Source organism: Phalaenopsis equestris, unplaced genomic scaffold (assembly GCF_001263595.1).
Source record: "Phalaenopsis equestris unplaced genomic scaffold, ASM126359v1 Scaffold000649, whole genome shotgun sequence".
Lineage (NCBI taxonomy): Eukaryota > Viridiplantae > Streptophyta > Magnoliopsida > Asparagales > Orchidaceae > Phalaenopsis > Phalaenopsis equestris.
Window position 1 is genome coordinate 131,295 of NW_018165089.1, and position 15,900 is coordinate 147,194.

Consider the following 15,900-nt stretch of genomic DNA (forward strand, 5'->3'; position numbering starts at 1 on the left):
GAAAACAGCGGATGGAACCACAAAACGGTGCAGTAAGGATGGCAACGAGGTTCATCACCTATTCCCGACCAAGTAACAAACACACCACTAGAAACCTTTAGAGCAAAAATCATATGATAAAATATCTAAAATAAATAAAACGAAATAATGAAAAAAATTGGAGAAATTTGTATTTTCTTATTCCTCAATCATCAAATTACAACTCTTCTCCTTATATATTAAGGAACAAATTGGGCAAACTTAATTACAGCCATTATAACTTACCAAAGTTAAAACTAACTTGAGAACGAAAGAAATATGACATAATAAAAAGATAATAAATTAGAATAATACTAAAATAGAAAACTTAGAATTCCACACTCCCCCTCAAGTTGGGTCATAGACGCTGTAAAGGCCAAATTTGCCAAATTTGATATTCAAATCAGTGGAATTGCCTGGAGGTAAAGATTTAGTGAAAACATCAGCGACTTAAACATGAGTCGTAATATAGATTAAGTGAATAATGCATTCATTGACCTTTCGAGTGATAAAATGTCAATCAATCACAATGTACTTGGCCCTATCATGATGCACAGGATTCTTTGCAATACTTATAACAGCTTAGCTATCACATAACATCTTTATGGGATTGACCGTGGAATATTCCAACTCACTAAGTAACCTTTGAATCCATATTCTTTCACAAATTCCAAAAGCAAGAGCCCAGTACTCTGATTTTGCCTACTTCTAGAGACGATCGCTTGCTTCTTGCTCCTCAAGGTTACAATATTTCCCCATACATAGGAACAGCACATAGAAGTGGACCTTCTGTCCGTGAGTTCTTCGGTCCAACTAACATCAATGTAAATCACTATCTCCCTGTTGTCTGATTTCTTAAACAGGAAACCTATGCCAGGGATCATCTTAAGAAACCTAAATATCCTATAAATCATCTCAAAATATTATTCATTCGGGCTATTTGTATGTTGATTCACAAATCTGGCAGAGTAAGCGATATCAAGTCTAGTCGGCAACAGGTAACCCACCGATCTCTGATATCTATATTTTTCCACCGACGTCTTTTCTCCCCCTGAATTTAACATTTTTATTTTGAATTTATAGGAGTCTCTGCATGTTTGCATTCCGCATTTTTGTCTCTTTGAATAAGTTTGGGATATCCTTTCTTTAGGATATCATAATACTCACCTTGAATCTAGTCATTTCCATGCCTAAAAAGTATTTCATCAGTCTTAAATCCTTAATTTCAAATTCAGTGGCAAAGACTAAATCTTCTCGATCTCCTTTTCATCATCACATGTTAGGATCAAATCATCTGCATAGGCAATAGCTATAGCCTTCTTACCTCTCTAAGTAAGTTTTATGAACAGTATAAAATCTGATTGGCATTAGATGTATCCGTTATATTTCATAACTTGACAAACTTGTCAAACCAACCCCTTATATATTGTTTGAGGCCGCAAAGTGGCTTTCTTAGTTTACAAACCAGATGTTTATTTGAGTCATTTTTTAGTCCTTATGGGATTTCCATATACACTTCTTCCTCGAGGTTTCCGTTCAAAAATGCATTTTAGATATCAAGTTGATGTAGTTCTTATTCTTTGTTCACCACAAAGGAAAAAATAACTCCTACAATGTTTAACTTGGTCACTAGAGTAAATATCTCTTGATAGTCTATCTCATAAGACTGAGTGAAACATTTAATATAAGATTTGATTGGCATTAGATGTATCTATTATATTTCATAGACTTGACAAACTTGTCAAAGCAACCCCTTATATATTGTTTGAGGCCACAAAGTGACTTTCTTAATTTACAAACGAGATGTTTATTTGAGTCATTTTTTAGTCCTTATTGGATTTCCATATACACTTCTTCCTCGAGGTTTCCATTCAAAAATGCATTTTAGATATCAAGTTGATGTAGTTCCTATTCTTTGTTCGCTACAAAGGAAAAAATAACTCTACAGTGTTTAACTTGGTCACTAGAGTAAATATCTCTTGATAGTCTATCTCATAAGACTGAGTGAAACATTTGGAGACCAACCTGGTTTTCAACCTTTCAATGCTCTCATTTGCTTTGCACATGGCATTGAACACTCATTTGCACCCAATGAGTCTTTTATCTAGAAGAATTTTTGTAAAAATTCATGTGTCCTTTAGATCAGGTCTTTGGATTTCCTCTTCAACTTCTATTTTCCATTCTGTACTTTGAAGTGCTTCATGAATAGACTTGGGTATATGCACACTATCAAGATTAGATATAAAAGTTTTATAAATTGATGATAACTTCTCATGGGCAACATAATTCTGAATAGGATAATTTGTGCAACTTTTCTTATCTTCTCCACTAGATTTCAACTCCCTTGGAGCTTAAGAGATGAGTGATTTCAAGTTTGATTATGAATAGCCTTGTGGTTGCATATTGTCTTTATTGCTCAGTGAATTTATTTCTCCTAGCATACACACAAAGTTCCTTATTGACAATCTCAGATTAGATGTTTACAACTAGTGGAACTTGGGAGATGGGATGGTTAGAAGGAAGGAGTATAAGTTGTGATGACTCTAGATTAGTGTAGATATCCAGAGTAATGTAGGAGAGTAAAATAGATTGTGATGACTCTCGATCAATGTGAGTATACAGAGTAGTGTCTCAAGTCTGATATTCACCAAAACGCTCTAGTTGAATATCAGATTTTGAGTAGTATGATTGGTTATCAAAGAATTTAACATCCATGGAGCTATAATAGTTTTTTGTAATGAGAGAATAGCACTTGTGCCCCTTTTGGTTAGATGCATACCCAAAGAAGATATATTAGATAGATTTTGAGTCGAGCTTTGCACAGCTGGTTGGTGAATGTGAACAAAAAAACAAACAAATATTTTTAGAGAAAGCCCCGGATATACAAAGTGGAGGTTGTGTTATATATTCAACAGTCAGCGTAAAATTTGTCGAAAAATCATGACATTGATCGTTTAATTGTGTAAATGCTAGGGGTCCCCTGGAAACAACACATTTTATGGCCTGAATATAGTGAAAAGTGTGGAATGGTCGCTACGCCTACGCTCGGGTGTAGTGTCAAATAAACAATTGTTCTCACATTACGGATTGATGCAAGTAAAAAAGTTAGTCCATAAAATTAATATTATTATATGATCTTGGAATATAGGTACTCTCACAACTAAATTAATGAAAATAGTTAATATTATGGTTCATAAGAAGATAAATATCTTATGTACTCGTGAAACTAAATGGATTAGAGAAAAGGCTAAGGAGATTGATAGTTTTAGGATTTAAACTTTGGTATTCAGGTAAGAGTCGCACTAGAAATGGTGTATGTGTAATTATAGATAAGAGTTTAAAAGATAATGTTGTAAAAATTTAGTATTGGAGATAGAATTATGGTCCTTAAGACATAGCTCTTAAGATCATTGTTGATACTAAGATTTTTTATATTATAAGTGTTTATGCTTCTCAAGTAAGTTTAGATATAGGTTTTAAAGAAAAATTCTGGAACGAACTAAAAGAATTAATACAAATGATATCTCTTGAAGAAAAAATTTTTATTGGAGAAGATTTAAATGGACATAATGGTAGAGTGATAGAAGATTTTAGAAATATTCATGGTGACTACGGTTTTGAAATGATTAATGAAGACAGTAGTCATATTAGATTTTGTTTTATCATTTGATTTTATTATTGTTAATATTATATTTAAGAGAAGAAACGAGCATATTATTACTTATAAGAATGGATCTAATAAAACGGACATTGATTATTCCTTATGAGAAGAAGAGATCGTCGAGACTGTAAGGATTGTAAGGTCATTTCAAGTGAGAATTCAAGTACTTAACATCATTTTTAGTTCTAAATTTTAAGATGAGTTGTAAGAAAAAAAATTATTAGGAATCATTGTCATAAAATTCGATGGGAGCACCTAAAGAACTCAAATAAAATTAATTTTTATGAATAAACTTCAATATTTTAAGATTTGGGATGTTCATGAAAAAAAAATGATATTAGGAATGAAATACCAAACACTACTAAACAAGTGTCAAAAGATATACTTGGAGAATTAAAAGAAAAAGTTTGGTGGTGAAATAATAATGTGAAAGAAAAAATAAAATATAAGAAGTTGTGTTATAAAAATTGCTTTACGTGTAAAGATTTAGAGAAAGGAGAAAAATATAAAGTGGCCCGCAAGAAATCTAAGAGAACAATTTGTGATGCAAAAAATTATGCTTTTAAAGATCGTTATAACAGATTAGATACTTAAAAAGATGAAAAATAAATTATATAAACTAAGCAAACAAAGAGAAAAGAAAAGTAAAGATTTAACTCAAATAAAGTATATTAAAAATGAAAAGCAAAAATTAATTTTCTTAGAAAAAAAATATTCAACATAGATGTGCAAGCTATTTTGAAAAACTTTTCAAAAAAGTTTCTGAAAATACGATCAACTTTAGTTATCTTAATCTCGTTAATCATAATAATATATTTTATTTTTATCATTGCATTAGTAAAAAAGAAGTTGATGAGGTTTTAAAGAAATCTAAGGGTAAAGAATCAGTAGGATTTGATGATATCTTAATTAAAGTGTGGAAATATTTAAAATCTTTAGAAGTTTCTTGGCTTACTAAACTCTTTAATATTATTTTGAAAACTAGAAGGATGTCTAAGGAGTGGAGGAAGAGTACTTTGTCCCTCATTCTTAAACAATAAAGGAGATAAACAAGTGTATGCAAATTATAGAGGATTTAAGTTGATGTGCCATATTTTAAAATGATGGGAGAGGGTAATTGAACATAGATTAAGACGTGTTACAAATTCTTATAATTAGTTCGGACTTATGTCAGGCATGTCTATTATAAAAGCTATACATTTATTGAGAGGTTTGATGGAGAAGTACAGAAAGAATAAGGCTGATCTACTTATGATTTTTATTGATTTAGAAAAAGCTTACGATAAGATTCCAAGAGAAATCCTTAGGAGAGTGATAGGAAGAAATTTATTGATATGACTTATAATCAAGTCATTAAAGATATGTATACTAGAGTTGCAACAGAAGGAGGATTGACCAAATATTTTCCTATTTTAGTTGGATTACATTAAGGATTGGCTTTAAACTCATATCATTTTGCTTTAGTTATAGATGCTCTTACTAGAGATTTATAGGAGGATGTCCCTTGGTGTATGTTTTTTGTTAATGACATCCTTCTTGGGAAAAACTTGAATTATGGAGATCTACATTGGAGTTTGAAGGCCTTCGTTTGAGTAGAACTAAAACTAAATACATGGAATGTAATGTTAGTAGTGGTAGCTTTGGTGGCACAGTTGTAACTAAGGGTGATCAATCATTAAAAGGTGTGAACGCTTTAGAAAACTACCATTCAAGGGGCACAATCACATAATTGGTAGTCCTTGTTTTGTGTTTCATCTCATGCCCTAAATTTTTTTATTAGTAGTGTTTATAGTTTTTGAAGTAATTGTGTGGTATAAAAGTACCGTTTAGACTGAAAGTAAAATTTTATAAAATGGTGGGACCTGCAATGCTCTATAGTGTAGACTGTTGGCCTTTAAAAAAGAAGAAAAAATAATTAAGTGTTGCTAGGATAAGATTGCTTAGGGGATGAGTGGCCTGACACTTAGAGACAAAACGTGAAATGAATATATCTGTATGTTGTAGCTTCAGTGACGGACAAAATTAGAGAGTCATCTTAGATGATTTGGTCACAATAAACGCCGATCATCTGATGATCCGATTGGGAGAGAAGATGTTTTAGATTCAACTTATGTTAAAAAATGCAGAGATAGACCTAAAAAAACTTAGGCATATTGTATAAAAAAAATCTTAATTTATTAGAACTAATTGAAAATATGACACTCAAAAGGACACATGCAGAAAAAGGATTCATGTAGCCTACCCCACTTAGTGGGATAAAGGTTGTTGTTATTATTGAAAATTAGATGAGAAGGCTCTAACATGAGGGTATTTTTCATCACAAAATCGAGAGGAGCTTTGAATCATTGCATGGCATTTCTAATGAAGTAGGTTGTTGTGAGGTTAGCATCTCCCCAAAAAAATTTTGAGACATTGTAAGAAAGCATTATAAACCAAGATACCTCGAGGAGATATATATTTTTTCTCCAGCTATCCTATTTTGTTGTGGAGTTTCAATATAGGAACTCGAATGAATGATACCGTTCTTTGCAATATAGGGTTCAAGTATAATATTGACGGTTCCTTTGCATTATCAATTTTGAGGATCTGAATTTTGCATTGAAACTGACTGAAAATCATGTTATGAAATAACTAATAGATTTGTGCAGCTTCAGATTTTTTCTTCATGAGAAATATCCAACTAGTTATAGTGTGATCATCAATAAAGGAAACAAACCATCTAGCTCCATTGATGATTTTCAATTTTGGTGGTCATCAAATGTTACTGTGGATGACAGGATATATGTGAGGGTTTGTGCTATGATAGAAGATAGGCATGAAGAGCATGTTTAGCCAATTTATAGGATTCACAATGAAAAAACTTTGGCTTTTATTAATAAAGAAGTCAGGGTACAACTTTGCAACATAATAAAAATTGGGATAACCCAAATGATGATGCCATAATAAAACTTGACTTTCAATAGAACTAGATATAGCAGACTCAGGAATATGAGAAGTGGATAATGGAAAAAGACACTTGGGCGTTAAGAGAATAGATTCTTTTAGTAGGTATAGATATTGATGCATTTTAGCACTATGGATCAACATCCCTGAATCCAAAACAACCTGAGATTCACAAGTGTTGGAATAGAATTTAGAAACAGTTAAGTCATGCATAAGCTTGATAATTGACAGTAAGTTGTAATTTAATTGTGGAACATATATCAAAAAAGAAAGATGAATGTCTTTGAAAACTTTCATTTCTCCTTTCCCAACAATCATGAAGTGAGATCCATCAACAAGTCTAACAATTTGGGGCCCGCGAACTCCTGTTGTTCTACCACTCAATTGTGCTCAAAAGAAGATTCTTCAGTTAAAAAACTAGAGTCGGCCGACCCTTTAGAAGAAGTAGCAGCATGGGCCTTATTGTTTTGGTATTTCGTGCTCAGGTTTCTATTATGGAGGTTTCCCTTGTAGTTTTTAGCACTCATCCTTTGTGTGACCAAGTTACTTGCAGTGTTCACACAAGGGACAAATAACCTCCGAAGTAGAACTCAAGACGTCATATTATACTAGGTCATAAACCCTATGTGTATTGAGAGATTTACCTTCTTACGGGGAGGAAGTTGCTCCCTATTGTTGTAGGAAGAAAGCTCTAGCGAGTAGTTGTTATAGAATAAGGTTTCACTAGAAGAGTAAAACTATCTGTCACTGACACAGAATTTTCACTGGACTAAAAAATTGTATGTCGTCGACACAGAATTTTCACTAAAGAGGAAAACTTCTAACACAGGATTTACACTGGACAGAGAAACTATCAGTCACCGACAAAGGATTTCCACTAGAGAGTGGTTGTTATAGAAGAGGAGTAAGCCGCTGCTGCTACGGTAGAAGAGAAAGTTCTGGCGGCTCCTGAGAGATCTGGTGGCTGCTGCTACTGCGAAGAGAGGGTTCTGGCGGCTCCTGAGAGATCTGGTGGCTGCTGCTACTGCTGTGGCAAGAGAGAGGTCCGGTGGCAACAAAGTGAACAACGAGGGCCTGCAGCAGAAATTTCTAACTAAAGGGAAGAGCCGGGGAGGATCTCGCAGGCCTGCTGCAGGGATTCTGGCGATTGCTGGAAGTTCTTACAACTGGAATGAGTTCCTGCAGATCTTGCTTGTTGCAGAAAGCGGGGAGTTGGCTTCTGCAGAAGATTCGTCATTAGACAATTTTAATCATGTATTCACAAGTGAAAGCACACATGAAAAAAATTAAATCAGAAGGCTGCCTAGACATTTATGGGTGTTGCATTTTTATAAATTTAAGGTTATAGATAATCAAAATCCAACAAGAAGTGACGGAGGCAGGCTATCAATAAGGGTTAAATCATGGTGAAAACAAAAAGGAGAAAAGAGGAATCCCTGGAATCTAAACAGCTCTCTGAAACACTTGTGTAGGAATCACACGCCCCATGAACGACCAATTTTCTTAAGGCATCAAAGTTAAGCTTCTATAGTTTTATGCATCAAAACCAACCATCAAATGACAGTGGACTATCTATAATGTTAATCTTACATCAAATAAAACACTATCCTTGAGAAATTTTCTGATTTAAAGAACTCAAATGAACACAAATATCATAAATAACATTGTGAAGCGATGTAAAGAAATATGACAAACAAACCTATTAAGCCAAAGAACTTATAAGATTCAAAGATAGATGGACGGCTAACACAAGAGGGGTGGGTTACATGGTACTAATAGATGAAGGCTGATGCAAATTAAACCACATGTGCTTGTGAACTGTAGTATCGCCTTAAATAAATTGAATGGAATGCCCAATTTAATCTTTAACAACAAAATAAAGTTTCAATAACTTAAATTCTACCACGAATTCTAAAAAGAAAGACTGTTCAAAGCTTAAGATGCCGCTTGCTCTTCCAAAACAAAAGAAAGGCAAGATGAACCCCAAACAGACAGCTATGATGTAGATGATACTACAGGAAGAATAGCAGAATTATTTGCATACAGGGGTTTAAAACCATACCTTCATCAAGATGAACAGTATATGTACCCAGGGGCATGTCTCTGTCAAGGCTACGAACTACCTCATCTTCATCTTCCAGCCAGAATGCCCTCCTTGTCCTCAATCCAAAAGCAGCCTTAATAGCCTCCTTTATTGACTCACTAGTGCCATCAATGCCTATCTTTCGGCTGTATTCCCCAAATTTAACTAAAATAACTCTTCCAACATACGATGAATGATTATCCTCACCTAAATAAGAATATAAAACACCATACAGGTCAAACAGAAGAAAGAACATAAGGAGAGCTTCCACGCACTAATACATTAATATTGGCCACAAAATAAGATGGAGAAGACTATAAATGTAAAATACCCTAATCTTGTAACAAAGACAGTGCACCTAAATAAAGCACTATTCCAGCATAAAGGAAATGAATAATATTTCACATTTAAGCAGCCCCACGAGATTTAAATAATGATAAAATTATTATAAAACCGGGAAAAAAAACAATAAGGAAATACTGGCAGTAGTTTTTGCAAAATAAAAATCTCATCCAAAATTGGCATAACTGAACTTGAAATCATTGCATTACCATTTGCGGAGTTATCTTTCCAGTTCCATGGAGGAATACCATTAGGTGTAACAGTATCTACTGCTGTAATGGCAAGAGAATCTCTCTCATGATCCAAATGCCTATCTTGATGGAGAACCGACCTACCAGTAGCTGATTAAAGAAAGCAAGTCAACAAACTAAAATAGAACTGGGAAATATATGTCCATAATATAAGCCGGGCATTAACAATTTTTTGATGGAGATGGGTTATGTAATAATAAGAAGGGCAACACAAATTTTCAGATGAAGAATGCTAAGCATTCCAGAGAATTCAAGAGCACAGGATACAGTTGAATTCTTCAGAGGTGCTTCAACTGGAACAAATCAACAGACAAAAAAAAAAGAGAGGTTTTAAGTGTTGCCAGCACCCCATATTTTTTTATGATTCACTATAAATAGCATCTCTTCCATAAAAACTAGATGCACAGAGTCACGTCAATAATAAGGTGGCAATAATAAGCGGACATAAGTGAACAGGGCACCTGTGATACTCGTAGGTTTTGGGAAGGGAAAAATATTACTCTTCAATTTCATAACAAGACAATTGCAAGATAGATAGAGGGGGAAAGGCTCCCCCATATTAGAAAACTAACAAAACCAGTCATAACTCCACATGATAAATGAATGAAACATAAATAAGACACACCAAAAATTCTAATTCTCGAAATTAAAAAAAAATTAATAATAGAATATACTAAAAATAAAATCTTCCTAAAAATCCAACACTACCGTCAATTTGGAGCAAAGATATCTATCATGCCCAACTTGCTTAAAAGAAGCTCAAAATTAGGCCCGACCAGTCCTTTGGTGAAGATATTCATTATTTGTTTAGCAATAGGGGTAAATTACATGCAAATAGCTCCATAATCAATCTTCTCATTTATGAAGGGCCCGTCAATCTCCATATACTTTGTGCGATCATGTTGCACTGGATTTTTTGCAATGTTTATGGTTGCTTTATTGTCATAGTATAACTTCAATGGCATCCTTATCGGGACCTGCAGCTCTTCAAGAATTCGTTTCAGCCATAAAATCTCACATACTTCATTAGCCATAGCCCTATATTTTGCCTCAATACTACTCTTTGCAACTACATTATATTTCTTACAACGCTTCGTAACCAAGTTTCCTCACACATAGTTGCAATATCTAGAAGTTAATCTATATCAATAATTGAGTCTGTCCAATCTGTGTCAGTGTACGCCTCTATGCTCTTTTAGGTGGTCCCTAAAGAGTAAGTCTTTTTCTGGTGTGTTTTAAGATATATGAGGATTCTATTGACTGCTTCAAGGTGTTTCTCATAGAATGAATGCAAAAAAAGGGTTACCAAACTCACAGCAAAGACAATATCTGACCGTGTATGTGATAAGTATATCAACCTCCTGTCGGTCAACTTTTTTCAATAGATTATTTGAAAATATGAATATGAATATAATTTTTGAGATTTAATTTAAATATAAAAGATATATAGTTTGGGTTTTGAAAGTAGTATGTTTTAATTTTTTAAAAATGAGACCAAGTGGATCTCATTCGTCCAATAGTTTGCATAATCGTGTCTGATGCCGCGAATATTACACCCTCCCGACAGATAAGTGTAGACCTCGGCGATAGACCCAATCCTGCAACGAATCTTTTATATATGACCGACAAATTCCCCTATTTAATACAAAGATTAAATAGGGTTTATTTTACCTGGGTTCTAAGTTCCCTATAGAGGCAAGCCCCTATAGTTAATTACATCCCAAATGACGGGAGTCACTTGAGAAAACTCTCCATAATGATCAATGTTTCTAGTCTTCAAGAATTCAAGGCTCAGGTTTTCAAGATAGGATGAGGAAAATCAAGTGGGAATGACTCAATCCGGAACAATTATTTTCAGGAGTCCAAATGAAGGAGAAGGTAGGTTGCCTCCCCAGTCTATCCTATGGTGTGGCTACATTTTTAGAGATGATGTTATTCAATTATTCAATTCTGCCAATTTTATTATCTTACATTCGCATAATACCCGATTATGCAAATAACCCGCAGAGATAAGAGGGTTTACATCGTACCGTACGACAACCTCGGAACCTAAGTCGAGTTAGGACTCATGTCGCACAACATGGTTGTACAGGAGCCTAAAGAAGATGTGAGGATTTACGTTGCGCTAGGCGAGCTACCTCGAAGTCCTATGGATTTATTATGCTAGAAAGAGATAATGCTGAAGAAGATCCTCTTGCGGCTCGATCTGAATTCCTCGTCGTGTTGCCCACAAAGTTGGCTCCAAGCTCCTGTCGTAGCGATGACTCCAGGTTTAAGTGTTTGGGATTGGTGATTTGTGTTTCTCAGTTTTGGTGTCAATGTTTGGTTTTGTTTTGTTTCAGTTTTGGTTTTGCATGTAAAATAATCAAATTGCAGGTAAATAAAAGGTACTTGAAAGATAAACTGCAATAAAGTAAAATGTTGTAGATAAACTGTAACAGCGTACCTGGGCATCTGCTACTGTTGTTTTACCAGTCTTGCGAGCATAGCATGATTTGCAGCAGATTTAAATAAATTTGCAAGAAAATTAAACAAGATTAGAAAACCCAATATGAAAGTCAGAAAAATGAGTTGTAAAAATCACGAGCAAAAGAAACACTTAGCCGCATATGAAAGATCAGGACTGGGTATATGGCCTTGGTAACAGTGAGGGCTCAGAGCTGGGTTGTGGGTTTCCCGACCTTGAGTAAGAGTTGCCAACTCGACAATCTATAGGAGGTGGTTCTTAACCTCAATCCAAGTAACTGGCCGTGGACCTTTATAAATTTTCATAAAAAGATTCTTTGATTTTCATGTAAAAGTTATTATTTTAGTCTTTTTATGCAGAGTTCTTTTAATCATGCAAAAGAAATTTTTATTTTATTTTTGTAAATATTTTGTAAAGTCGTACAGCCCACAGACTAGTCACTCTAATCGTGCTAGAATTACTGTCAACCTAAGAGTGTCGGGGGCAACGATCCCACCAAGAATCGACGAATAATATCATAGGTCCTTCCCTCTCCCTTATTAAAGATCCTTGAGGTGGGAGATAATATTCTAATAATCTCACTTCAGCCCTCGCCACCTAGACCCTAGACTTATCCTAGTCCGATAATCCATATGTGGCATTAAGAAATTTCCCCAATTGCCAGGAGGATTTGAGTGTAATATTCAAGCTCAAAACCCGATGCACTCGGTTTTATTGTGGGTTAGGTCATTGAGGGAATTTCACTATTGATTTAATTAAGGAAGCATGGGTCACGTCTCGCTCGGTGCATCCTGGTGTCTAGTGTCATGATCAGTTCGTGAATCAGGCTCTAGTGACGTGTTTCATTATTCATTTGAAAATTAGGTGAATGAACGTTCACCTAGGGTGTGCTCCTAAAATCTAGGAAGCCTGTGCTGAGAATTAAGTGGAGATACTCTCACTTATGATATGTTCCTGGTATGTTCCTAAAATCTAGGAAGCCTATGCTGAGATTTAGGTGGATGGAATCTCACCTAGGTGTGCTCCTAAAATTTAGGAAGTCTGTGCTGAGAATTAGGTGAATAATTTCTCACCTAGGGTGTGCTCCTAAAATCTAGGGAGCCTATGCTGAGGATTAGGTGGATGGGCTCTCACCTAGGGGGTGCACTTAAGCTCTAGAAAGCCTACATTGAGGATTAGGTGGATGGGCCCTCACCTAGGGGGTGCACTTAAGCTCTAGAAAGCCTACATTGAGGATTAGGTGGATGAGCTCTCACCTAGGGAGCCTATGGGGAGCCTATGCTGAGAATTAGGTGGATGGGCTCTCACCTAGGGTGTGCTTCTAAAGTGTAGAAAGCCTAAACCGAGGACTAGGTGGATGAGCTCTCACCTGGGGTGTGCGCTTAAAGTTTTAAGAAACCTACACTTTTAACTTATGCTTAAGGTGATTTAAGGTTTTATATATCTTCCAATTAATTAAATAATCAATCCCTATCTTTATGACTTAACCATTTAAAAGATTTGAAAAGAAGTAAAACAAAAGAAAGATGAGGCAGACTGACTTCCAAAACTAGTAAAGCCAAAGGGAAAACAACGAGTGGATCAACCTAAAAGCGTTTAAATAACAATCAACTGAAATCCAAAACATTGGGCAAAAAGGGGTCGGTAAATCAAATTCTAAACCACATGTAAATCAACACTTAAAGGCTACATAAATCTTGCCAAAATAGTGCGTAGATTATCTCAAAATTAGTCCACCAAAATGCTTCAAAACATTGATTAGAACAATCCCGCAGATGGTGGGTTTAATGCCTCCAAAACAGTGGACAAAAGGGTTTAATGCCTCCAAAACAGTAGGCAAAGCTCTCTAAATCAACCCTAAAACAATAATTTTAAAATTCCCAAACAACACATGTAAGCTCAAAACATTAATCTTAAATGTCCCAAAATCAGCTAGGAAATCCAATCCAAGATAATGGGTAAATTCTCCGAAATCAGTTAATAAACTGGCTCTAAAATAGTACATGTAAAAATCGCAATGTTTAAACCCACCAAATAACATGTAAAACAGCCCTCAAGGGAGACATTTGGAAGTAAAAGAACATAGACTCGCAAAGAAGCATTCAAGCCCTAGAATAACAGTCATCTCAAGCCTCGTAGTATTTTCTTTCGAGTGTTCGAAGCATGAAATCAACAAATGAGTATTTAAGATCAAGAAGTAAATGGTCATTGGGACCTCACAATGTTTGCATTTAAGTGCTTGAAACATAAAACCAGCAAATGAGCATTTAAAATCAACAAGTAAATGATCATTGAAACATCACAATATTGCATTTAAGTACTTGAAACATAAACCAACAACAAAATATTTAAAATCAGCAATTAAATGATCATTGAAACATCAAAATACTTGCATTTAGATGCTTGAAACATAAAACCAGCAACTAAACATTTAAAATCAGCAATAACATATAATCGAAATATTGTTTATATTTCTCCAAAATCAGTAAGAATGAATTCATGTGGAGAGGATTCCATTTCAAATTTATGTAAATAATTTGATAGCCATAAGACGCAATAACTAGAAGAATATACCTGCAACCGAGAAGAATTAATAGAAATACCAATCTCATGTGACGGAGGGACAACCGAGGGCTGTAGAGCCAGCGAGCACTAAACAGGTGAAATATGGGACTTTCGAAGGTCTTGCCGCTGGGTTTCCATCGAGAGGTGAAGTCGAACAGGAAAGGCGACGATAATTTCGGGCGCGGGTAGGAGAGCCGACGAGAGAAACGCAGCAGAGCAAAGTGAAGCCGGGCGAGAGAAAGGCTTCGGTGCAGAGGGGAGGCGAAGCAGGCGTGAAAGGAGGGAGGCGAAGCAGGCAACAGAGAAAGGAATCGAAAGCCTCGATGCAGGAGTCGAGCGAGAGTTTCCTGTCGAGAGAGACTTGTAGAGCGGAGCTTCTTCAGCGTAGAGAGGAAGGCGAGTGCGGGAGAAGCTCTGCTGCTTCGATGCGGGAGACGGAGGCAACGAGGAGCGATCGAGCTTGAGAGCGGGAGATGATCAGGAGTTTGGGAGAGGCAGAGGAGGAAGAAGCGAAATGCAGAGACGGGATCGAGCGGGAGAAGTGCTTCGATCGCGAGTGGGAGAGAAGCTTCTTCGGTCGAGCAGAGGAGCAGAGGAGCAGGCGAGTGCGGGAGAGGGTCGCGCGAAAAGGTGAGGCGTTTGAGCGGCAGAGGCGAGCGAGGGAGATGGCGATTCGAGAAAGGGGTTTCGGTGCAGAGGAAAAATGGACGAACAGGAGAAGAAGCGGGGGCCGAATCTTACCTCGAACGAGGAAGGTTCTCGATGCAGAGGGGAGGAGCGAATCAGGAGTTTTTGGTCGAGACCATCTCAAATCGTGCCGAGAAGGGGAGGAGAAGAAGGCGAGTGCGGGATCGAATCAATGAAAGGAGCGGGCTTGAGAGCCGTTATGCGAAGCAATTGGCAGGAGATTAAATATTTTCCTTTCAGGCAGCCAGCTTAATTGGAAAAGGTTTATGGAGGAATTAAATGATAAATTTAAAATTTAAATTTTGAAATTCAAAATCATATAAGCTGAGTCAATTAGCTCGTGCTTAGCCGATACCTAGTCTGAATCGAACCCGAGTCCTACTTGGGTTGAGTCCGGGCCCGCATCCCGCTAAAGGAGAAAAATGCATCGATTTCCGTGCAAATTGTGCGCGTGCGTAACCCCGGTAATATGGGTGTCCTTCCTAGCTAAAATCGACGTTCTGAACGCGTTGGCACGGTCCGTTTCGTCATCCAGGGTCGTCCAGACGAGTTTGTCGATGGGCGAGTCGATTCAAGTCAAAGTCGTATGTGGTGCAATGAGTGCATGAATTGTGGCGTTCGCGAGTAATCGAGTCACAAAGGGTTCGCCTAAGGCTGTTTGATCTTATAGGAACTCATTTTCGGGCCCTCTACATGTTGGTCCTTAGCACTTGCAACTAGAAGTTGAGTGCTTGGAACCACTCATGCGAGTTCTTCACAAAAATGAGTCAAGAAGTGGCTTGAAGTTCTACGGGAGGTGGGCTCCATTGCTAGTCCGCTAGGATGGTCAATAAGAACTCCTAAAGCTAGATCCTAGGTTCTAAGAGTAGGAGACTAAGACCTC

The 15,900-nt window shown here is 36.4% G+C and overlaps 1 protein-coding gene across 4 annotated transcripts in view; it reads right to left on the bottom strand.

Moving 5' to 3' along the window:
- The window catches only part of LOC110030072 (trihelix transcription factor GT-1-like), a 54,162-nt gene that overhangs the window by 7,727 nt on the left and 30,535 nt on the right, over positions 1–15,900 (bottom strand). For 3 of the 4 annotated variants that reach the window (XM_020732621.1, XM_020732619.1, XM_020732622.1), the window contains exons 3-4: positions 9,257–9,388; positions 8,685–8,912 (exon numbers count right to left, since the gene is read on the bottom strand). In XM_020732621.1, coding sequence (XP_020588280.1) covers positions 8,685–8,912; positions 9,257–9,388 — 360 coding nt within the window. Of the gene's footprint in view, positions 1–7,619; positions 7,842–8,684; positions 8,913–9,256; positions 9,389–15,900 lie in introns of those variants that run through there. The other variant, XM_020732620.1, reaches the window with a different exon arrangement.